General features: G+C 45.2%; 1 protein-coding gene across 1 annotated transcript in view; it reads left to right on the plus strand.

Moving 5' to 3' along the window:
- The window catches only part of adgrg6 (adhesion G protein-coupled receptor G6), a 157,417-nt gene extending 143,624 nt beyond the window's left edge, over positions 1-13,793 (plus strand). The window contains exon 29 of the mRNA XM_068045547.1: positions 13,271-13,793. Within this exon, the coding sequence (XP_067901648.1) occupies positions 13,271-13,422 (152 nt within the window). The 3' untranslated portion in view covers positions 13,423-13,793. The remainder of the gene's footprint in view (positions 1-13,270) is intronic.
- Positions 13,794-23,257: the final 9,464 nt, after the last annotated feature.

Genomic DNA, 23,257 nt, shown 5'->3' on the forward strand with positions numbered 1-23,257 from the left:
CAGCTTTCAATTCCAGATTTTTATTAATTAATTGAATCATTGAATTTAAATTCCACCAGCTGCCATGGTGGGATTTAAACCCATGTCCCCAGGATATTGTCCTATGCCTCTGGATTACCAGTCTAGTGGCATTCCCACTACGCCACCATCTCCCCTTGTGCTGAGCACTGAGCAATCATCAGTGAGCATCCCCACTACTGACATTATGATGGAGGGAAGATCATTGATGAAGGAACTGAAGATGCTTGGGCCTAGGACCCTGCCCTGAGGAACTCCAGTTGAGAGGATTGGCCCCGAATAACCACAACCATCTTCCTTTGTGTTAGGTATGACTCCAGTCAGTGGAGTGTTTCCCCCCTGATTCCCATTGACTTCAATTTTATTAGGGTTCCTTGATGCCGCTCTCAGTCAAATGCTGCCTTGATAGTCACTCAGTCACTCTCACCTCACCTCAAGGGTTAAAGTGCAAAGCTTACAATTGCTCTATGTTTTGCAATAATTGGCATTAATCTGGTAACCTTGCTCAGTGAAGCCAATAAAGTTCTGCGATGATTTATCTGGGAAATGGAATTGTCACACTGATGATGGGATGTTCTCCTAAGGTTGAGCCAAAGTGTTTGACTGAGCAGCTGGCTACTCCATAAGTAACCAAGGAGCTGCCTACTCAACTTTACTCTTTTCAGAAGCTCAGAACTTTGGGCCTTCTCTCATGCAATCTGCAGGTGTATAAAACCTGTTTCCTCTCGTTGACTCTCTGTATCGTGATTTACTCCACCTTCTTGCTGATGTTTTCTAGCCCCGCTTGGTGCCGTCCTGCACAAAGGGCTCACCGCTGAGCTTCTCAATTGAAACAATATAGAACCAAATTCAGACCGTCAAGAGAGACGTAAAACAGCAGTTAATAATTTACGGCTTGACTGCCCAGCGACTGCGCCATAAATTGAAAGAAAATGGAGGATAGTAGTTTCTGATGAAAATAGAAATGGTCCCGACCATTTTTTTTGGGATGATGCAAAATTTATTTTTTAAGATAGAGAAACAGTACATATTGAATTCATTTTTGGGGCGGGGGAAGGGTGGGGGGTTGGCAAATGAGTCATCTTGTCACATTTTTATAAACCAACAATGATAACCTGGTTTGTTTTAGAAACTGAAGATTTAATTACTCTGAAAAATGTAGCGCTTCAGTAAAATGATCAGACAGATTAATGTAACAATCCCAATGCTGTAATTTCCAATGCAAACTAGGGTTTTGAGTTTTCATGCTTGTTGGCTACATTTCATCTTATGTAAATTAGTTCTTCCCCATACAAAGTTGCCTCTCAAAGGGAGGTCAATCCGAGGAACGGGTGATCTCCTTCCGCAATCGTCAATACAGTAATATTACTATGGTCCTTTTAAATCCATATCCAGCTACCTAATCAAGTCTTCGTTAATGTTCCTGAGAAGTGCGTGGAAAGTTTTATTACTTAAAGGGTGCTAAATAAATCCAAGTTACCAGCTCAATCAAATTGTAAGTTTCAATCATAGAACCAATGATCCTATTTCTACAACTGAGTTAACCAGCACGAGGTAGAGAAAAAGGCAAATGGGTTTTGGTGTTGTATTAGCAGAGGGATGAAGTACAAAGGCGTTTATGTAGCTGGTGTCAGCCATGGCTGAGTTGGTATCATTCTTGTCTCTGAGTCAGAAGATTGTGGGGTCAAGTGCCATGTCAGGATTTGAACACAAAAATTAAAGTTGGTACACCAGTGCCATACTGAGGGAGTGGTGTTGGAGATGTCATTGAGTTTTTTGCCCCATCTGCCCTCAAAGGTGGTGCAAAAGATCCCATGGCACTATTTCGAAGAAGAGCAGTGGAGTTATCCCTGGTGTCCTGGCCAATATTTATCCTGCGGTCAATATCACAAAAACAGATTATCTGGTCATAATTTGCATTACTGTTTGTGGGAGCTTGCTGTGCCCAAGTTGGTTGCCACATTTCCTACATTACAACATTGATTAGACTTCAAAAGTATGTCATGGAATGTCCTGTGGTTGTGAAAGGTGCTATATTAATCAGATCACATCTATACTCAGTTCTGGCCAACTGATCATAACATAGGCGTTATTGTCCTGGTAAAAATAGAAAGGAGATGATGGGATATGTGGGAATTGGATATATACTTAAAAAGGGAAAAAATGTGTCAGGCATAGGGGTAAGAGCAGAGCAGTGCAACTAATTGGTAACATTTTCATAGAGCTGGCATAGGCACGATGGGCTGAATGGCCTCTTTCTGGGTTGTATGATGCTATGATTCTGGATAACAGGAGCTTACAATAAGAGAAATGATTAAGGGAGCTGGGCTTTGTACTTTATGGAAATCAGAGACTTCAAAGTGATGGAGTTGTACATTCCAAGATTGTGCAGGAAATTGACTCAATTCGTTTGCAATGGTCAAAAAGCAAAGTACTGCTGATGCTGGCTTGCAATAAAAACAGAAAATGCTGGAAACGCTCTGTAGGTCAGACACCAGCTGTCAAGAAAGCACCAGTTGAAGTTTCAGATATAGAATGATTCCTCGTAACTAGAGAATATTCGGACAAACAGCTCAGGGAATGCAACATTTATTTCACCGGACTCCGGGAATACTCAGTGTTGTGTATATGTCTTTTATTTCTCTCCTCATGTCTTATGCATGTTTCACTTTGGCCCTTTAAGCCCCTTCTGTTCTCCACGGAAGAACTTTTGCAGCCCACTTTGTTTCTTTCCCATTTGTGTGATGGTTGTGGGCTCATCTTCCCCTGCCCCTCCCCACCTTCCCTTGTTCTGTTCTTTTTTAAAATGCTATTTATCTGTAGTATCTTAATAGTTCTGAGGAAGGGTTCTAGTCCTAGAATTGGTTGTCACTCTGGTTGGATGTATCCCTGGAGGATTTGTCATAGGACCTCTCATCACCAACCATTCCACCCAGTCAAACAGTCTTTTTTGCCATCCCCAAGGGATTATATAGCTACTAAAAGAGGACAATTTTGTTTTAGTTATTTAGAGATACAGCACTGAAACAGGCCCTTCAGCCCACCGAGTCTGTGCCGACCAAGAACGACCCATTTATACTAACGCTACAGTAATCCCATATTTCCTACCACCTACCTACACTAGGGGCAATTTACAATGGCCAATTTACCTGTCACCTGCAAGTCTTTGGTAGTGGGAGGAAACCAGAGCACCAGGCGAAAACCCACACGGTCTCAGGGAGAACTTGCAAACTCCACACAGGCAGAACCCAGAATTGAACCCAGGTCCTTGGAGCTGTGAGGCTGCGGTGCTAACCACTGCACCGCCCCTAACAATTGACAATGGTTTCATGGTCACCTTTAGACTAGCTTTTTAATTCCAGATTTAGTAATTTAATTCAAATTTCGCCATCTGCCATGGCGGGATTCAAACCCATGCCTGCAGAGCATTGCCTGGGCTCTGGATTACTAGTCTAGTGATATTACCACTACACCACCAGCTCCCCTCAGTGATTCTTCTCCTGGGGTTGCACACAGCAGTGTCTGGGAGATTACTCTTTAATTCTTGGAGACTCCAGGAGAATTCAGGGGATGAAATAGTGGAACAGGCTTGAGGGGTTGAATGGCCTACTCCTGTCTCGAATCAGGCAAAGGAGCAAATTAGCTAATGCTTTAATTTCAGATGTTAAAGCTCCTTGAATAATGCCGAATGGCCTGCTTCTGTCCTTTTAAACCTGCAGCATATTCGAAAGAAAAGAAAGACTTGCATTTATATCACACCTTTCATGACCTCAAAATATCCCAAAGTTCTTCACAGCCAATGAAGTACTTTTGAAGTGCAGACACTGTAATAGTTCAAAATAAGTGGCAGCCAATTTGTGCACAGCAAGCTCCCACAAGCAACTTTGAGATAAGCAGTCAGATAATCTGTTGGTAGATTACGCAAAGCTTGGAAGTGTTGTGAACTGTGAAGAGGATAGTGATAGACTTCAAGAGGGCACAGATAGGCTGGTGGAATGGGCGGACATGTGGCAGATGAAATTCAATTCAGACAAATGTGAAATGATATGCTTTGGTAGGAAGAATGAGGAAAGACAATATAAACTAAAGGATACATTCTAAAGGGAGTGCAGGAGCAGAGGGACCTGGGGGGTATATGTGCACAAATCATTGAAGGTGTCAGGGCAGATTGAGAAAGTGATTAAAAAGGCATACAGTATCGTGGGCTTTATAAATAGAGGCATAGAGTACTGGAATGGTACCAGGGACTTCAGTTATGTGGGAAGACTGGAGAAAATGGGATTCTTCTCCTTAGAGCAGAGAAGGTTAGGGGAAGATATGATAGAGGTGTTCAAGATCATGAGGGGTTTTGATAGAATAATTAAAGAAAAATTATTTTCAGTAGCAGAAGCGTTGATAAAAAGAGGGGAGCATGGGGAGATGGTGGGGTAGTGGTAATGTTAGTGGACTATTAATCTGGAGGTCCAGGCTATTGCCCTGGGGCCACATGTTCAAATCTCACCATTGTAGCTGGTGGAATTTAGACCTACCTAATAAAAAGAAAACTGGCTATGAAGCTATTGTTGGTTGTGGTTAAAAACCCATCTGGTTTGTTTAATTCTTTAGGGAAGGAGATATGCAGTCCTTATCTGGTCTGCCCTACACATGACTCTGCCCATAGCAATGTGGTTGACTTGTAACTGCCCTCTGAAATGGCTTATTAAGCCACTCAATTGTCAAGGACAATTAGGGATGGGCAACAAATACTGGCTTTGCCAGAAATGCCCACATCCTGTAAAAAGAACAAGAGGAAATATTTTTTACACAGTAGTTTTTATTTTTAGTTTTAGAGATACAGCACTGAAACAGGCCCTTCGGCCCACCGAGTCTGTGCCAACCATCAACCACCCATTTATACTAATCCTACACTAATTCCATATTCCTACCACATCCCCACCTGTCCCTATATTTCCCTACCTATACTAGGGGCAATTTATAATGGCCAATTTACCTATCAACCTGCAAGTCTTTGGCATGTGGGAGGAAACCAGAGCACCCGGAGGAAACCCACACAGACACAGGGAGAACTTGCAAACTCCACACAGGCAGTACCCAGAATCGAACCCAGGTCGCTGGAGCTGTGAGGCTGCGGTGCTAACCACTGCGCCGCCCTGTTGTTATGATCTAGAACACACTGCCTAAAAGGGTGGTGGAAGCTGATTCAATAGTATCTTTCAAAATTGGATAAACACCTGAAAGGAAAAAAATATATAGGGCTATGGGGAAAGAGCAGGGTAGTGGGAACAATTGGATAGCTCTACCAAAGAGCTAGTACAGGCATGAAGGGGCAAATGATCTGTTTTTGTGCTGTATCATTCCATGAATTTAATACATTCACTTGGTTGAAATTCACGCTTCAAAGAACCAGATATCTGAGGATGTTACAAACCCTGCTCCATTCCAGAGACTGCCACAGTCGCCAGTTTGAAAACCTACACTGTAAATAAGCAATCGGAGGGACTTCTGAGGTTGAGCCCAATTCTTACTTTTTGACTACCAATATTTTTGTGCCCGGGACATCCCATATTTTTCCTGTGGATGCAAATTACAGAATGTTCTTTGGCTTACAAACAATGTAATTGCTTTCTCCAAACAGAAGGTCATTGTGGAGGCATTAAAAGATAATTCACTGTCATTATGGCTTTGGGAAGGTTTGTGTCTTCCAATTAAGATGCCAATCTTTGCAATGGTTTCAGAAACAGCCTTTGGGGAATAAAACTCACGGAATTCCTTCTGTTTTATATTTTTGTGTCGGTTCTTTTATGTACATGGGGTTTTCAAAGCTCAAGAGTTGACATATGTGTATGTGAAATAGGAGAAAGAATTGCTCCCCCCAGGAACTCCCAATATCTGGTTAAGTTGTGTCTTTAACTAGGGAGTGCAACTCAGAGAGAGGGTCATGATACTGGTGCCAATTCTGCAACTCACAATGCCTTTGTGAACCATTGCCCGCTATGAGCTCAAGCTTGGGAATTTACTCTGATGAGCACTGTAGTACATTCCAATCCTCCACACTCTTCAAAACAATACAGTCACAGAGCTTTTTTATGAATTCAAAGGAAAGGCAAACTTGTATTTATGTAATGCCTCAGAATGTCCCGAAGTGCTTTACAGCCAATTAAGTTTTTGTGAGGTGTAGTCACTGTTGCAATGGAGGAAATGTGGCTTTCACACAACAAGCTCTCACAAACCACAATGTGATAATGACCAGATAATAATCTTTTTTGTGATGTTGTTTGAGGGATAATATTCTGGTCAGGGTATCAGGGAGAACTTCCCTGCTCTTCGTCAAAGTAGTGCCGTGGTATCTTTTACATTCACCTGAGAGGGCAGATAGGGCTTTGGTTTAAAGTCTCATCCGAAAGGCGGTAAGCCCATTCTTGGGTCGAAGGCGTTGCTGGCAAGGCCAGGGTTTATCACCCATCCTGTGTTGCCCTTGAGAAGGTGGTGGTGAGCTGCCTTCCTGAACCGCTGCAGTCCATGTGGGGTAGGTACACCCACAGTGCTGTTAGGGAGGGAGTTCCGGGATTTTGACCCAGCACTGATGAGGAAATGGGTGATACATGGAAAAAGCAGCTCATCATGTAGCCTGGAGAGGATTATGGAGGCAATGGGTTTGCCAGGCTCCGTGCTGGCCTTGTCCTTCCAGGTGGTGAAGGTTTGGGAGGCTTGCAGTTGTTAGTAAATTAATTCTTGGATAGGCCCTCTGAGAATGGAATTTCCAGTCATCACTGAATTTTAAATGGCAGGGATGTTTACTTTAGAGATACAGCACTGAAACAGGCCCTTCAGCCCACCGTGTCTGTGCTGACCATCAACCACCCATCTATACTAATCCTACACTAATTCCATATTCCTACCACATCCCCACCTGTCCCTTTATTTCCCGACCACCTACCCGCACTAGGGGCAATTGCTAATGGCCAATTAACCTATCAACCTGCAAGTCTTTGGCATGTGGGAGGAAACCGGAGCACCCGGAGAAAACCCACGCAGACACAGGGAGAACTTGCAAACTCCACACAGACAGTACCCAGAATTGAACCGGAGTCGCTGGAGCTGTGAGGCTGCAGTGCTAACCACTGCGCCACTGTCTATGATGCAGATTCTATGATGCAGCTGATCGCAAGCAAGGTAAAAGTAACTGTTTTTGTCACATCCTAACAATCTTTCACAAATATTCCCAAAGCCTTGCACGTGCAATAAAATATTCGGCTGTACAGTCACTGTTTTTGAAGGCAAACTGACGAACTATTCTACTCATAGCAGGTCTCACAAATAAAATGATTGGTGGTAGTGTTTGAAGGAGGAATATGCATCAGGGAAACTGGGAGAACTCTCTGTTCTTCAATGAATAAGGCCATGGGATCTTTAACAGCCACTGGAACTGACTAATGGACCCTTTGTTTAACAAATCAAAGACAAAAAGGAAGACTTGCATTTATATAGAAAATTTCCCAACCTCCGGTCATCTCGAAGTGCTTTGTAGCCAATTAAGTACTTTTGAAGTGTAGTCACTGTTGTAGTGTCGGAACCCGAAAGACAGTGAAGCATCTACTCAGTGCTGCACTGAAGAGTAAGAAACAGGTCTATTTTTGATCTGTGATTTCCTTTGTGGCCCTGTCAGGAAGGACTAAACAGGCTGGGACTCTTTTCTCTAGAATAGGGAAGGCTGAAGGGTGACCTAATAGAGATTTTTAATATTATGAAAAACTTTGAGAGGGTAGATGTAGAGATGTTTCCACTTGTGGACGAGACCAGAACTAAGGGCCATAAATATAATAGTCACTAATAAATCCAATAGGGAATTCAGGAGAAACTTCTTTGCCCAGAGAGTGGTGAGAATGTGGAACTCTCTACCACAGGGAGTAGTTGAGGCAACTAGGAGAAGCTAGAGAAACACATGAGGGAGAAAGGAATAGAAGGATATGTTGATGGGATTAGACGAAATAGGGTGGGAGGAGGCACAAAACAGTTGGGCTGAATGGCCTATTTCTGCGTTGTAAATACTGCGTAATATTCTGTATTTTCATAATGTGCTATATCCTTTTTTTTATTCATTCATGGGATGTGGGCGTCACTGGCTATGCCAGCATTTATTGCCCATCCCTAATTGCCCTTGAGAAGGTGGTGGTGAGCCGCCTTCTTGAATCGCTGCAGTCCATGTGAGGTAGGTACACCCACAGTGCTGTTAGGAAGGGAGTTCCAGGATTTTGACCCAGCGACAGTGAAGGAACGGCGATATAGTTCCAAGTCAGGATGGTGTGTGGCTTGGACAGGAACTTGCAGGTGGTGATGCATCTGTTGCTCTTGTCCTTCGAGGTGGTAGAGGTCATGGGATTGGAAGGTGCTGTCTAAGGAGCCTTAGTGCATTGCTGCAGTGCATCTTGCAGATGGTACACACTGCTGCCACTGTGCCTCGGTGGTGGAGGGAGTCAATGTTTGTGGATGGTGTGCCAATCAAGCGGACTGCTTTGTTTTGGATGGTGTCGAGCTTCTTGAGTGTTGTTGGAGCTGCGCCCATCCAGGCAAGTGGAGAGTATTCCATCACACTCCTGACTTGTGCCTTGTAGATGGTGGACAGGCTTTGGGGAGTCAAGAGGTGAGTTACTTGCCGCAGGATTCCTAGCCTCTGACCTGCTCTTGTAGCCATGGTATTTATATGGCTACTCTAGTTCAGTTTCTGGTCAATGGTAGCCCCTAGGATGTTGATAATGGGGGATTCAGCGATGGTAATGCCATTGAATGTCAAGGGAAGATGGTTAGATTCTCTCTTGTTGGAGATGGTCATTGCCTGGCACTTGTGTGGCGCAAATGTTACTTGCCACTTATCAGCCCAAACCTGGATATTGTCCAGGTCTTGTTGCATTTCGACACGGACTGCTTCAGTATTTGAGGAGTCGCGAATGGTGCTGAACATTGTGCAATCATCAGCGAACATCCCCACTTTGACCTTATGATTGAAGGAAGGTCATTGATGAAGCAGTTGAAGATGGTTGGGCCTAGGACACTACCCTGAGGAACTCCTGCAGTGATGTCCTGAAGTTCAGATGATTGACCTCCAACGACCATAACCATCTTCCTTTGCGCTAGGTATGACTCCAACCAGCAGAGAATTTTCTCCCTGATTCCCATTGACCTCAGTTTTGCTAGGGCACCTTGATGCCATACTCGGTCAAATGCTGCCTTGATGTCAAGGGCAGTCACTCTCACCTCACCTTTTGAGTTCAACTCTTTTGTCCATGTTTGAACCAAGGCTGTAATGAGGTCAGGAGCTGAGTGGCCCTGTCGGAACCCAAACTGGGTATCACTGAGCAGGTTATTGCTAAGCAAATGCTGCTTGATGGCACTGTTGATGACACCTTCCATCACTTTGCTGATGAGTGAGAGTAGACTAATGGGACGGTAATTGGCCGAGTTGGACTTGTCCTGCTTTTTGTGTACAGGACAGACCTGGGCAATTTTCCACATTGCCGGGTAGATACCAGTGTTGTAGCTATACTGGAACAGCTTGGCTAAGGGTGCAGCAAGTTCTGGAGCACAGGTCTTCAGTACTATTGCAGGAATATTGTCAGGACCCATAGCCTTTGCAGTATCCAGTGCCTTCAGTCGTTTCTTGATATCACGCGCTGTGAATCGAATTGGCTGAAGACTGGCATTTGTGATGCTGGGGACTTCAGGAGGAGGCTGAGATGGATCATCAGCTTGGCACTTCTGGCTGAAAATTGTTTCAAATTGAGGATGGGGATATTTGTGGAGCCACCTCCTCCAGTTAGTTGTTTAATTGTCCACTACCATTCACAGCTGGATGTGGCAGGACTGCAGAGCTTAGATCTGATCCGTTGGCTATGGGATCGCTTAGCTCTGTCTATTGCATGCTGCATATGCAGTTTGGCATGCAAGTAGTCCTGGGTTGTATCTTCACCAGGTTGACACCTCATTTTGAGGTATGCCTGGTGCTGCTCCTGGCATGCCCTCCTGCACTCTTCATTGAACCAGGGTTGATGGTAATGGTAGAATGGGGGATATGCCGGGCCATGAGGTTACAGATTGTGGTTGAGTACAATTCTGCTGCTGCTGATGGCCCACAGCGCCTTATGGATGCCCAGTTTTGCATTGCTAGATCTGTTCGAAATCTATCCCATTTAGCACGGTGATAGTGCCACACAACACGATGGACGGTATCCTCAGTGTGTAGGCGGGACTTCGTCTCCACAAGGACTGTGCGGTGGTCACTCCTACCAATACAGTCATGGACAGATGCATCTGCAATAGGCAGATTGGTGAGGACAAGGTCAAGTATGTTTTTCCCTCTTGTTGGTTCCCTCACCACCTGCTGCAGACCCAGTTTAGCAGCTATGTCCTTTCGTACTCGGCCAGTAGTGGTGCTACTGAGCCACTCTTGGTGATGGATATTGAGGTCCCCCACCCAGAGTACATTTTGTGCCTTTGCCACCCTCAGTGCTTCCTCCAAGTGGTGTTCAACATGGAGGAGTACTGACTCATCAGCTGAGGGAGAGCGGTAGGTGGTAATCAGTAGGAGGTTACCTTGCCCATGTTTGACCTGATGCCATGAGACTTCATGGGGTCTGGAGTTGATGTTGAGGACTCCCAGGGCAACTCCCTCCCTACTGTAGACAACTGTCCCGCCACCTCTGCTGGGTCTGTCCTGCCGGCAGGACAGGACATACCCAGGGAGAGTGATTGCAGTGTCTGGGACCTTGTCTGTACGGTATGATTCCGTGAGTATGACTATGTCAGGCTGTTGCTTGACTGGTCTATGGGACAGCTCTCCCAACTTTGGCACAAGCCCCCAGATGTTAGTAAGGAGGACTTTGCAGGGTCGGCAGGGCTGGGTTTGCCGATGTCGTTTCCGGTGCCTAGGTCGATGCCGGGTGGTCAGTCCGGTTTTATTCCTTTTTATTGACCTCGTAGCGATTAGGTACAACTGAGTGGCTTGCTCGGCCATTTCAGAGGGCATGTAAGAGTTAACCATATTGCTGTGGGTCTGGAGTCACATGTAGGCTAGACCAGGTAAGGACAGCGGATTTCCTTCCCTAAAGGACATTGGTGAACCAGATGGGTTTTTACAACAATCGACAATGGTTTCATGGCCATCATTAGACTAGCTTTTAAGTCCAGATTTATTAATTAAATTCAAATTCCACCTTCTGTTGTGGTGGGCTTCGAACCCATGTCCCCAGAGAAATACCCTGGGTCTCTGGGTTACTAGTCTGGTGATAATACCACTAGGCCACTGCCTCCCCAACAATCGAGCCCAGTGCTATTTCTGATTAAAATCTGTTGTGGTAATGCAATGCAATAATCATGGGATGATTCCCCACATCCGAACTCTTCTGACCAGCCTACCACCTTCCGCCTTCTGTAAACTTGAGGTCATTGGAAATTCTGATGCCTGCATTCTAACTCACACCAAGTCCCAGTCACCCATCAGCCCTGTACCCCTGTGCTCGCTAACCAACATTTGCTCCCAGTCCAGCAACACATCGATTTTAAAATTTTTATCCTTGTTTGAAAATCCCTCCATGGTCTCACTCCTCCCTACTTCTGTAACCTCCTTCTGTCCTACAACCCTCTGAGATCTTTATGCTTCCCCAATTCTGGCCTTTTGTGCTTCCCTGATTTCCGTCACTCCACTGTTGGCAAACATGCCTTGACCTGCCAAGACCCTAAGCTCTGGAATACCCTCCCTAAATGTTTTTGTCTCTCTACCTCTCTCTCCTCCTTTAAGAGGCTCCTAAAAACATACCTCTTTGACCTGTCCTAATAGCTCCTTATGTGGCTAAGTGCCAAATTGTTTGAGAAAGCTCCTGTGAATTGCCTTGGGGCATTTTAATCCATTAAAGATGCTTTATAAATGCAAGTTATTGTTGTTAATGACAAGTATGTTGACATTCTCGGAATAGGCACTTGGGTGGGATGCATCTAATCGAGATGGTGAAGGGACCACTCGTACCACATCTCTGTTTTGTACCTCGGCTGGCGGGGAGACTGCAGAGCTGCATGTCAATCCCACCCCTTGGGCTGGATTTTAAGGAGCCCTCAACGTGGGATCCGTAATGGGGGAGGGGCCTGAAGATGAGAGCCGCCACGGACCTCGATGTCGGCAGGGCCCGGCCCGATCCTTCCGGCAGTGGTGAGGCACTGTGGTGGCCTCCCCGCCACTGGCCAACGGGACCATAATATAAATATTTAAATCAATTAAAATAATTAATTTAAATAAACTTACATCGCCTCCTCATGTCCCACTGTGATCTTCGGCCTGGCAGACGGCACTCCCGCGGCTTCAGATCCCCGTCCGGGGAAACGAGGTGCAATACTGGTGGTGGGGGGGAGGACGTAAGTTTCTCAGTGCTCGGGGGAGGGGGGGGAATGGGGTCAAAATAACGTCATGAGTGTAGGGGATGGTGGGAAGGGCTGGTTTAAAATTTGTGCATTTATGCAGGGGGAAGGTCAGATGGTAAAGGTAAGTGTTATGGGGTGGGGGGGGGGGAGGGCAAATAATTAATTTAATTGTTATTGGGGGGTGGGAGAGGGGCAAAAGAGATGTTGTGATTTAATTTCATTAAGTCTTTCTGTAAATATTTAAATATGCCAGTAGAGCTAACATCCCTTTAAAAATGGCTTCAGTGCTTGCGCACAGGCAGCCCACCCCCTCCGCGTAATTGGAGGGGCTGGTGCCCCGGCTATTTAAATGAGCTGCCATGCTTGGCATCACGGCGACTCTTTGGCCTGCAGCCCTCTTTGAGCTCATAGAATCCAGCCCCTTCCTGACCATAAAAGCTTAGGATGGAATCGTAGCATTTTATAGCACAAAAGGGGACCATTCAGCCCAGTACACCTCTGGCCAGCTCCCTCAGACAGTTATCAACGTGCTTCCATTTCCCTTTCCGGTATCCATAGCTTTTAAGCTTTTCTTTATTTTCAGCAACAACAAAAAGAAATTGCTCCAATAGTCTCTGCCTCCACCTTGCCCTTTGAGTTTTGCATTTAGCCCATCCCTTATTGTTCTGAATCCTTACAGACAGCACTATTATCAAGCTACAAATTATGAAACCGCAATACCTCATTTTCATTTTAGCTTTCCGATTCCCAGTTAGGGCAGTTAGACTGATAAATATTCGCAGGCGTCGCTTTTGTTGCTGCGGCTGTCCACACCCAAACAGTAACTCATCTGTTTCTCCCTCCACAGATGTTGCCAAACCTAGAGTGTTTCCAGCGCTTTCTGTTTCCCATTGCAGCAAATACTTGCTGTGTTGTGAATTCCAAAAGATGCCGTACTTGGAGAGAAATTGGATGGGTCTCGGATGGTCCCTGAATGAAGTTCATCTGGCCCCAATTTGATGTGTCGTTTAAATTGTCAAATCGCTGCAAAGTTTCTGGTGAATGTGATTCCCAGGAGATTGGGGATAATGCCTCTCATGCTAGACCCCCACCTGCCAAGAATGAGGCATATTAACTTTGTCATATGAACATTGATTTGAAAACTGTTGCTGAAGTGAAGAAAGGACTTGTTTAAAAAAAAAATCACCGGGCCCTTGGCTGGAAAGACATTTGCATATTACAGACAGTGCAAGTAGAGACAAAGGGGTTACTTCCCTTATCCAATTTAATCCACAATGGACTTTGAGCACCAGGTATTGTGTGTAAGAAGAGACATTTCAGTGTTGGCTAAGACCAGAGGATCCACAAACAGATGTGGTCAGACCAGCTGGTCACATGACTAGCCTGCTTAGCAACCTGGTTTTTCTGAATTGTACTAATAGTTTGAACTCAGAGACTGCAGTATGCTCCTGGACTGAAGAGGACCTCTCCTGTCTGGCTCTCCATTTCTTTCTCATGGAATTCCAAATCCATTGAAGACACATGAACCCCAAGAGAGAAAAGTCTCCTACAGTGAACAAGCTTTAAGAAGAATACTGGGCCCCAACAAAAACCAAGATCTACCTACAATCAAGGACTCTACAGTGTGCTTGAAGAACCGTAACAAAAAAACCTCCTCAGAGATTGCCTCAAACTTTTCCGCTTTATTTTTCTTCCGCTCTTTTCTGTCTCTATCTGCTGCTAGCATGGGCACGTCGTGTATCCGTAGGCATTAACTGAATTAGAGTTTAAGTTTAATAAATTTCAACCTTTTTTCTTTAAACCTAAGAAAACCTGTCTGCGCTGGTTTCTTTGCCTTATAATTGGAAAGCAGTGAACAAGGATTCACCAAGGCGGAGCTAAAAACACAGTGTTTTGAAAACTAAACCCTGTTATGGTAAGACAGTTGAAGGCTGAGAGGGAACCCTAGACCCCTTTCTCACAGGTTGTAGCAATGTCATTCACAACAGATTTTAAAAGGCCATTTCTTCACTCCATCCACTCAAATAAATGGGGTACAGATGGCTCGAAAATGGCTGTTTTGTCACTTATTGCACACGTTGGCACTCCAGTTGTTGCCATTCTTGAGTGGAATCCTGAAATATGCGGCTGATGCGCTTGCCTGCATCAGACGGGAGGCCGCTTGGGATCTGCACATCAGAGGCTGGATTTTAAGGAGGATCTTAAAGGAGGAGAGAGAGGTGGAAAGGTAGAGAGGTTAGGGGGAGATTTCCAAGCTTCTCCAGTTCTCTCCTGTCTTACGCCCTCCTCCAGTTCTCTCCTGTCTTAACCGCTCCTCCAGTTTTCTCCTGTGTTTCCTCTCCCGGGAATTTTCGATAGCAACAGGCCCCTGTAGCAAACACGTCCTCGTCGTTTCCTATGTTTGTTTTAGCAGAATCATTAGATTAAGTTTGTTTTTTCTTTGGGACAAACTACTGGAAACTTGTACAATGATGCAGTAGACTGCAAGAATAATTCTACTAAATAAACATTTTACAAATATCCTCAGGATTTCTATCCATTGTAATAAGCAATTAAAATAAGCTCAGCCTTTTTGATTCTGGGAGGTATTGGTATAGATTGCTTTCTGAAAGACAGTTCAATGTGAGGCAGGAATAATTGTGTAAATGTTCAGCTTTTGTGGATATTAGATCCTGCCATGATACCTCATTGCAAAGACTGCCCGGTGAGCCCCGAAATGATTTGCCTGAAATCCTAACCCAATAAAGGGTATCAGTGTGCTGCAGAGGGATGTGACCAACCTCATACTTGTGTCTTCTCCACACAACAACCTGGATGCCTGGGAGAAGTATGAGTAAACTAGCAAAAGACAAAGAAACAGATTGTAGAAGCTTCTATATGTAAAAAAAGAGATGAACAAAAGTAAATGTGGGTCCCTTTGAGGCAGAGACAGGAGAAATTATAGTAAAGATTAAGGCAGTGGTATTAAACAAATGATTTATATCTGTCTTCACTGTAGAAGGCACAAATAGCTGTGGAACCAAAGGGTCTAGTGAGAATGAGAAACTTAAAGCAATCAATATCAGTACAGGAGTACAGGAGAAATTAATGAGACTAAAAGCCAACAAATCTCCTGGATCTGATGGCCTGCATCCTCGGATTTCAATACAGGGGGCTGCCGAAATAGTGGATGCATTGGTTTTGATCTTTCAGAATTCCCTAGATTTTATAATGGCCTCCATGGTAGCAAATGTAACCCCGCTATTCAAGAAAGGAGGGAGAGAGAAAATGGGGAACTCTTGCCCAGTTAACCTGATGTCAGCAGTCGGGAAAATGTTAGAATGTATTAATAAGGACGTGGTAATAGGGCATTTGGAAAATCATAGTATGATTGGGTAATGTCAACACAGATTTATGAATGGGAAATCATGTTTGACAAATCTGCTTGAGGATCTAACCAGCAGGGTGGATAAAGGGGAACACCAGCAGATGTAGTTTATTTATTTATTTAGGGATACAGCACTGAAACAGGCCTTTTGGCCCACTGAGTCTGTGCCGACCATCAACCACCCATTTTATACTAATCAGACATTAATCCCATATTCCCTACCACATCCCCACAATTCTCCTACCACCTACCTACACTAGGGGCAATTTACAATGGCCAATTTACCTATCAACCTGCAAGTCTTTGGCTGTGGGAGGAAACCGGAGCACCCGGCAGAAACCCACACAGTCACAGGGAGAACTTGCAAACTCCGCACAGGCAGTACCCAGAACTGAACCCGGGTCGCTGGAGCTGTGAGGCTGCGGTGCTAACCACTGCGCCGCCCATATTTGGATTTTCAAAAAGCATTCAATAAGGTGCCACGCGAGATTATTACTCAAAATTAGGACTCATGGGATTGTGGGTAATATATTAGCATAGATTGAGGATTGGTTAATTGACAGAAAACCAAGAGTTGGAATAAACGAGTCATTTCAGATTGGCAGACTGTAACTAGTGGGACACCTCAAGGATCAGTGCTTGGGCCTCAGCTATTTACAATCTATATTGATGTTTTAGATGGTGGGAACTGAGCATCATGTATCCAAGTTTGCTGATGATACAAAGTTAAGTGAGAAAGTAAGCTATAAGGAGGACGCAAAAAGGCTATTGAGGAATATAGTTAGGTTAATTGAGTGGGCTAGAATGTGGCAGGTGGAAAACAGTTTGCAGAAATATGAAGTTATCCACTTTGATAGGAAAATAGAAAAGTAGAGTGTGGGTGTCCTTGTACACAAATAACAGAAAGTTAACATGCAGGTACAGCAAACAATTAGGAAAGCAAATGGTATGTTCACCTTTATTACAAGTGGATTGTGTATAAGAGTGAAAAAGTTTTACTGCAATTGTACAGGCATTGATGGGGCCACACCTGGAGTACTGTGTACTGTTTTGGTCTCCTTACCCAAGGAAGGATATAGTTGCCTTACAGGGTGTACAACAAAGGTTCACAAAATTGTTTCCTGTGATGAAAGATTTGTCCTATGAGGAGAGATTGAGTAGAATAAAGAACAAAGAACAAAAGAACAAAGAAAATTACAGCACAGGAACAGGCCCTTCGGCCCTCCGGCCCTCCAAGCCTACGCCGATCCAGATCCTCTATCTAAACATGTCGCCTATTTTCTAAGGGTCTGTATCTCTTTTCTTACTGCCCATTCATGTATCTGTCTAGATACATCTTAAAAGACGCCATCGTGCCCGCATCTACCACCTCCGCTGGCAACGCGTTCCAGGCACCCACCACCCTCTGCGTAAAGAACTTTCCACGCATATCCCCCCTAAACTTTTCCCCTTTCACTTTGAACTCGTGTCCTCTAGTAATTGAATCCCCCACTCTGGGAAAAAGCTTCTTGCTATCCACCCTGTCTATACCTCTCATGATTTTGTACACCTCAATCAGGTCCCCCCTCAACCTCCGTCTTTCTAATGAAAATAATCCTAATCTACTCAACCTCTCTTCATAGCTAGCGCCCTCCATATCAGGCAACATCCTGGTGAACCTCCTCTGCACCCTCTCCAAAGCATCCGCATCCTTTTGGTAATGTGGCGACCAGAACTGCACGCAGTATTCCAAATGTGGCCTATATTCTCTGGCGTTTCAAAGAATGAGAGGTGATCTCATTGAAACATACAATTTTTACAAGGCTTGATAGACCAGATGCTAAGAGGCTGTTTCTCCTGTCTGGAGAGTCTGGAGCTAGGGCTCATGGTCTCGGGATAAGGATTAGAACAGAGATAAGGAGAAACTTCTTCACTCAGATGGTTGTGAATCTTTGTAATTCTCTACCCAGAGAGCTGTGGAGGTAGCATGTTCGAGGGGTACTGCCGATCAAGAAGCCTTGGTCAGTTACTGCAGTGCAGTCATATTGCACCAAAGGTGGAGGGAGTTGAGTGGAGAGAGTGGTGAATGGGGTGCCAATCAGGTGCTTTGTCCTGGATGGTGTGAGCTTCTTGAGTGTTGTTGAAGCTACACCCATCCAGGCAAGTGGAGAGTATTCCGTCACACTCCTGATTGGTGGCGGAAAGACTTTGGGGAGTCAGGAGGTAATCCACTCACTGCAGAATACCAAGCCTCCAATTTCCAATCATGGTGTTTATGTAGTTTGTCCAGTTAAGTTTCTGGTTAATGGGGATCCCCCTCTCCTGCTCCCAGGATATTGATGGTGGGGATTCAGTGCAGGCAATTCATTGAATATCAGGGCAAGATGGTTAGATCATTCTTTTTGGAGATGATCATTGTCAATGTTTGTGTGGTGTGCATATTACTTGCCACTTATCAGCCCAACATTCACGATGTTGTCCGGGTCTTGCAGCATGCGGGCATGAACTGCTTCAGTATTTGAAGAGTGGTGAATGGTGCTGAACATTGTGCAATCATCAGCGAACATCCCCACTTCTGACCTTATGATGGAGGGAAGATCATTGATGAAGCAGCTGAAGGTAACTGGCCTTTGAAATGGCCTACCAAGTCACTCAGAACAGAAGATGGCTCACTACTAATTTCTCAGGGCAGCTAAGGATGGGCAATAAATGCTGGCCTTGCCAGTGATGCCTACATCCCAAGAATGATTTTTTTTTTAAAACACCGGAGTCCTTCTGGTGTTAATCAGCCCTGAGTCACTCCTCCTGATTGCTGCTCCACACTGCCTGTTGCCTCCAAATAAATAAGTAAATCTGTGTGGGTGCTATTTTGACACAATATTTGGAGTCAGAGGGTAATATTTTACACTGATATTACATGTGATGATGAGATTATATTCTGTTGTTCTAGATCCCATGGCAACATTTGAAGGGCAGTCAACTTGCCTCGTCCCCTCACCAATGTTCCTTCCTCAAATAACACCACCAAAAGCACGTCAACCAGTCATTCCTCCCTTTGCCACCTGTGGGATCTTGCTGTGCACAAAGTAGCCACTGGGCACCTGAGCAAGTAATTCACTGTCAGGGAGCATGTTGAGCCAATTATAAGGTATAGGATAAAGGAGGTGTAGAAACACACAAGACTTTTGAGAGTTATGCATTGCGTGTCACTACTGAAAAAGACAATGTGATGAGTTGTCCAGTCCTCATTACTGTGTGTTCCTGAGCTTGGGCAAATTCTCTAAGTTGCATGTAGCAGAGGTCTCTTATACAAGGTCTGGAATGGAGATCAAATATACCAGATAGAGCCAAAATCGAGGTTTTACAAACTAATATATATGTACCAAAGATCAGAAGGTTGACAACCAACCAAAAACCTTTCTTCATTATGCCAAGCGCTTTGAGATAAACCAGGTTTCAAAGGCTGAACTTGAACTGGATCTTTAAGTACACCACGTTCATATTCTGATCAGACATCAAAGAGTTGGCATTTTAGTTATTTTGTCAAGCTATGTTTTGATTTAAAATTCTACCCTTGCAATTCTGATTCTGTTGGGCCAACTGTATTCCACACACTGTGCACTCCATTTATCAGAGAAGAGGAAAAGACATTCGACAGGCATGCAATGTTTGTCTAGAATTAACAACTGGCATACAACCAAATGGAAGAGCCTTTCAAATGGCTCACAGATCTTCTGCCAGGGGCAAAATCCTTTGCAAATCCCGAGATGCTGAATAAAGCTAAATTTTCTAATTGAAGTTTTCAAGTAGGGGATTGTCAAAGTTCTTTCAGGCAAATTGTTGACTCTATAGTGAAACCACAATTGCCGAAGGTCATAGATTCAAAAGGAGGTAGCTCTGAGTAAAAAGGAAGGTCAGGTGCAACTTTGAAAGCATAAAAAGTGATTAAAGATCTTACATTTATATCTTTCTTCTTCTGAGGCAGTCCCTCGGGATCAAGGATGACTTGCTTCCACTCTGGTTCAATGGGTTCTTAGGTGCCTGTTAAGTCCAATACGTGATCTGCAGATTCTGCCACATGAGCAGCAGATGATGCTTGAAGAGTCAGGTCGATGAGTAGTTTGGGATTTCTGTGCTCCCTCTGATGCCTCGACTTCATCTTCGTATGTTCCTGATTGAAGATCCTCGAGGTGTACGATGGCATCCTGAATGAGTTTTCTCCAGCTTGGACGGTCACGAGCCAGGGACTCCCAAGAGTCGATGTGGATGTTTGATCTCTTCAAGGATGCTTTGAGGACACCTCTAAAGCATTTCTGCTGTGCTCCTGGGAGTCTCCTGAACGACCAAGTTCTGAGTTGAACAGCTGCTTCAGGAGTCTGGTGTTAGGTGTCTGAATGACATGTCCTGCCCAGCAGAGCTGGTTTTGGGTGATTAGCACCCTGATGCCGGGCAGTTGCTTGGAAGAGGACGCTGCTGTTGGACCGCCTTTCTTGCCACCGGATTTGGCGGATCTTGCAGAGGTACCTCTGGCAGTATTTCTCCAGTGCTTTGAGTCTCCAAAGCATCTATGAGCACAGGGATCACTGCTGCCCGGTAAACTGGGTTTGAGATCCTGATCCTCAAATACTCTCTTCTTCAGTCAGCTGAAGGCACATTGGAGGCGATGATGAACCTTGTCGTCTATGTCTGCTATCACTGGGAGGAGTCTCTCAAGATATGGAAAATAATTCACATTTTCCAGGATCTTGCCACTAATCTTGATTGATGGGGGGTGCGGGGGTGGGGGTGGAGGTTGTGTTGTGCTGTGGGAGCTGGTTGGTGGAGGACCTTTGTTTTCCGAGTGTTTAGTGAAAGACCCATTTTTTGATAAGCTTCAGAGAGGAGTAGACAATGATTTGGAGTTCAGTTTCAGAGTGAGCGCATACACAAGTGTCATCTGCATACTGAAGCTCGACGACTGAGTGATTTTGGCTTTGGATTGAAGATGGCTTAAGTTGAACAGTTTTCCATCTATTCTGTCAATTATCTTTTTCTTTATTTGGTATGGGGATGTGGGCGTCGCTGGCTAGGCCAGCATTTATTGCCCATCCCTAATTGCTCTTGAGAAGGTGGTGGTGAGCTGCCTTCTTGAACCGCTGCAGTCCACGTGGGGTAGGTACCCCCACAGTGCTGTTAGGGAGGGAGTTCCAGGATTTTGACCCAGCGACAGCGAAGGAACGGTGATATAGTTATATATACAGGATAGTGTGTGGCTTGAAGGGGAACTTGTAGGTGGTGGTGTTCCCATACATCTACTGCCCTTGTCCTTCTAGGTGGTAGAGGTCGCGGGTTTGGAAGGTGCTGTTGAAGGAGCCTTGGTGAGTTGCTGCAATGCATCTTGTAAATAGTACACACTGCTGCCACTGTGCTTTAGTGATGGTGGGAGTGAATGTTGAAGGTGATGGATGGGGTACCAATCAAACGGGCTGCTTTGTCCTCAATGGTGTCGACTTCTTGAGTGTTGTTGGAGCTGCACCCATCCAGGCAAGTGGAGAGTATTCCATCACACTCCTGACTTGCCTTGTAGATGGTGGACAGGCTTTGGGGAGTCAGGAGGTGAGTTACCCACTGCAGAATTCCCAGCCTCTGATCTGCTCTTGTAGCCACAGTATTTATGTGGCTGCTCCAGTTCAGTTTCTGGTGAATGGTGACTTCCAGGATGTTGACAGTGGGGGATTCAACGATGGGAATGCCATTGTACATCAAGGGGAGATGGTTAGATTCTATCTTGTTGGAGATGGTCATTGCCTGGCACTTGTGTGGCATGAATGTTACTTGCCACTTATCAGCCCAAGCCTGGATGTTGTCCAGGTCTTGCTGCATATGGACATGGGCTGCTTCAGTATCTGAGGAGTTACGAACGGTGCTGAACATTGTGCAATCATCAGCAGACATCCCCACTTCTGACCTTACGATGGAACGAAGGTCATTGATGAAGCAGCTGAAGATGGTTGGGCCTTGGACACTACCCTGAGGAACTGCTGCAATGATGTCCTGGGACTGAGATGATTGATGCAACAACCACAGCCATCTTCCTTTGTGCTAGACATGACCCCAACCAGTAGAGAGTTTTCCCCCGATTCCCATTGACTTCAGTTTTGCGAGGGCTCCTTGATGCCATGGTCGGTCAAATGCTGCCTTGATGTCAAGGGCAGTCACTCTCACCTCGCCTCTGGAGTTCAGCTCTTTTATCCATGTTTGGACCAAGGCTGTAATGAGGTCAGGAATTGAGTGGCCCTGCCTGAACCCAAACTGAGCGTCAGTGAGCAGGTTATTCCTGAGGAAGTACTGCTTGATAGCACTGATGACATCCCCTTCCATCACTTTGCTGATGATTGGGCGTTAATTGGCCGGGTTGGATTTGTTCTGCTTTTTGTGCACAGGACATACCCGGGCAATTTTCCACATTGCCGGGTAGATGCCAGTGTTGTAGCTGTACTGGAACAGCTTGGCTAGGGGTGGGGCTAGTTCTGGAGCACAGCTCTTCAGTATGATTGTTGAAATGTTGTCAGGGCCCATAGCCATTGCATTATCCGGTGCCTTCAGTCATTTCTTGATGTCACGTGGAGTGAATCAAATTGGCTAAAGACTGGCATCTGTGATGCTGGGGATCTCAGGAGGAGGCCGAAATGGATCATCCACTCGACACTTCTGGCTGAAGATGGATGCAAATGCTTCAGCCTTATCTTTTGCACAGATGTGCTGGGCTCCCCCATCATTGAGGATGGGGATATTTGTGGAGCCACCTCTTCCTCCCAGTTGTTTAATTGTCCAACACCATTCACGACTGGATGTAACTAGATGTGCCTATGGGTAGTTTGCCAGAGGTGAGGCATAGCATTGCAGTGAGGAAAATGGAGAAGAGGGTTGGTGCGATGACACAGCCTTGCTTGCTCCCGGTTTTGACTGAGATAGGGTCTGTGGTGGTTCTGTTGGTGAGGATCACAGCTTACATGTCAGCGCGAGTAGACGAAGTGGCTTCCACGACCTCAGCACGTCCCAATGTGCTTTACAGCCAATGAAATACCTTTTGAAGTGTAGCCACTGTTGTAATGTAGGAAATGTGACAGCCAATTTTCACACAGCAAGCTCCCACAAACAGCAATGTGGCAATGACTGGATAATGTATCTTTAGTTGTGTTGGTGGAGGGATAAATATTGGACATCAGGGATAACTCCCATTCTCTTCTTTGATGTAGTGCCAAAGGATCTTTTACATCCCCCTGAGAAGGCGGATAGGGCCTTGGTTTAATGTTTCATCTGAAAGATGGCACCTCCGACAGTGCAGCACTCCCTCAGTACTGCACTGGAGTTTTGTGCTTATGTCTCTGGAATGAGACATCAGCACACAACTTTCTGACTCAGAGGTGAGAGTGCTTCTTTGTAATAGACCTATGGAATACATTACCAAGGAGACCAAAGAGCCAGAGGGGGGATGGGGAGAATTGT

This window comes from Heterodontus francisci, chromosome 13 (genome assembly GCF_036365525.1).
Source record: "Heterodontus francisci isolate sHetFra1 chromosome 13, sHetFra1.hap1, whole genome shotgun sequence".
NCBI lineage: Eukaryota > Metazoa > Chordata > Chondrichthyes > Heterodontiformes > Heterodontidae > Heterodontus > Heterodontus francisci.